Here is a 1,206-nt window from a genome sequence, read left to right as displayed (position 1 = left end):
AGTGAAATTTCAAATAGAAGATGAAGCATGATTTTTTTTCATCTCAAAACTAAAAATGTTCGTGAAGCGCTCAACTCTTAACAATGTTATTTGCATAATATTATTATGAAAGTGACAAATATGCACTTATTTAATTATATATATTTTGCCATGTTATTTTAAATATATATTTATAATAAATGGTTTTCTAGAAAAATAAAAAATCGAGTCCAGTTTCGATAGTGCTTCCTTTGACCTTCATATCAATTTCCTCACTGCTTTGACCTTTCCAATTTCTTCTTATGATTTCGTTTCTGATTTTCTCCATAGCTATCCTCTCACTCTTTTTCTTTTGACGTTTTTACCCTTACACATCCAAACAAACAAACAAACACACAAAATCAACACGCATTTCCACATTATAAAATACACACACACCTTCTTCCCTTCTCTTCCAAACCCAATCTTAAACAAACATGGCGAAACAACAAGAACTAACAGCCTTGAATGCGCCCTACACCACCACGCCGATTATCATGGAGCATGATCAAGAAGGCAAAGACATCTCCGGCAACACCTACTACGACGAAGATGCAGCTTCCACCGGCTGTTTTCGACTCTTTTGCTGCTTCGACAGCCAACACCACCGCCACGACGGAGACACGGCAGGGTTCCTATACCAACCTACCGGAGATCTAATCGACCAAGACAACTGGTTCATGAAAAGAGCTAAAAGCGTGAAGGAATATTCCGAGCTTGTCGCCGGACCTAAGTGGAAAAACTTCATCAGAAGGTTTAGTAAGAGGCCGAAGACGAGATCCAACGCGAACACGCCATTTCAGTATGATCCTCAAAGCTATGCTCTTAATTTCAACGACGGATACGGTGGTGATCATGAAGATGATGATTTGTTGCCTCGTAGTTTCTCTACACGATTCGCTCCTCCTTCAAGATCTACACAAATCTAGATTCTTCTGTCGATATCGATATTGATTCGATCTATTTTTCTCCCCCTTTTTCATCAATTTCATGGATATCATATTCATAAATACACATTCTTATATTTTTTTTGGTGAATTGGTAATTTTTAAGATTTTGATATGTAAATGAATTCATTATAGTTGCCAATTTTAGTGCTAAAAGAGTTTAAATCAAATCAATTTCATTGAATTCAAAATTGGCAGGGGTGAAGTGTTGACGTTAGAAATTAGTGGGGAGCAAGTGGGG

At 37.1% G+C, this 1,206-nt stretch overlaps 1 protein-coding gene across 1 annotated transcript; it reads left to right on the top strand.

Annotated features, from left to right (window-relative positions):
- Window positions 1-455: 455 nt before the first annotated feature.
- Window positions 456-947, top strand: LOC145131004 (uncharacterized). The gene has a single exon (XM_079065744.1). It carries the CDS (start codon window positions 456-458, stop codon window positions 945-947), a length of 492 nt encoding a protein of 163 aa, XP_078921870.1.
- The last annotated feature ends 259 nt before the right edge of the window (window positions 948-1,206 follow it).

The sequence above is a fragment of the Lactuca virosa genome, chromosome 8, assembly GCF_052849685.1.
Source record: "Lactuca virosa cultivar CGN04683 chromosome 8, Lactuca_virosa_CGN04683_v6, whole genome shotgun sequence".
Taxonomy (NCBI): Eukaryota; Viridiplantae; Streptophyta; class Magnoliopsida; order Asterales; family Asteraceae; genus Lactuca; species Lactuca virosa.
The sequence above is the reverse complement of the archived record's forward strand: the minus strand, read 5'-3'. Positions and strand labels throughout refer to the sequence as shown.

Bases quoted from the DNA above. Each gene is read 5' to 3' on its own strand.
- LOC145131004 (XM_079065744.1), top strand. From the start codon at position 456: ATGGCGAAACAACAAGAACTAACAGCCTTGAATGCGCCCTACACCACC.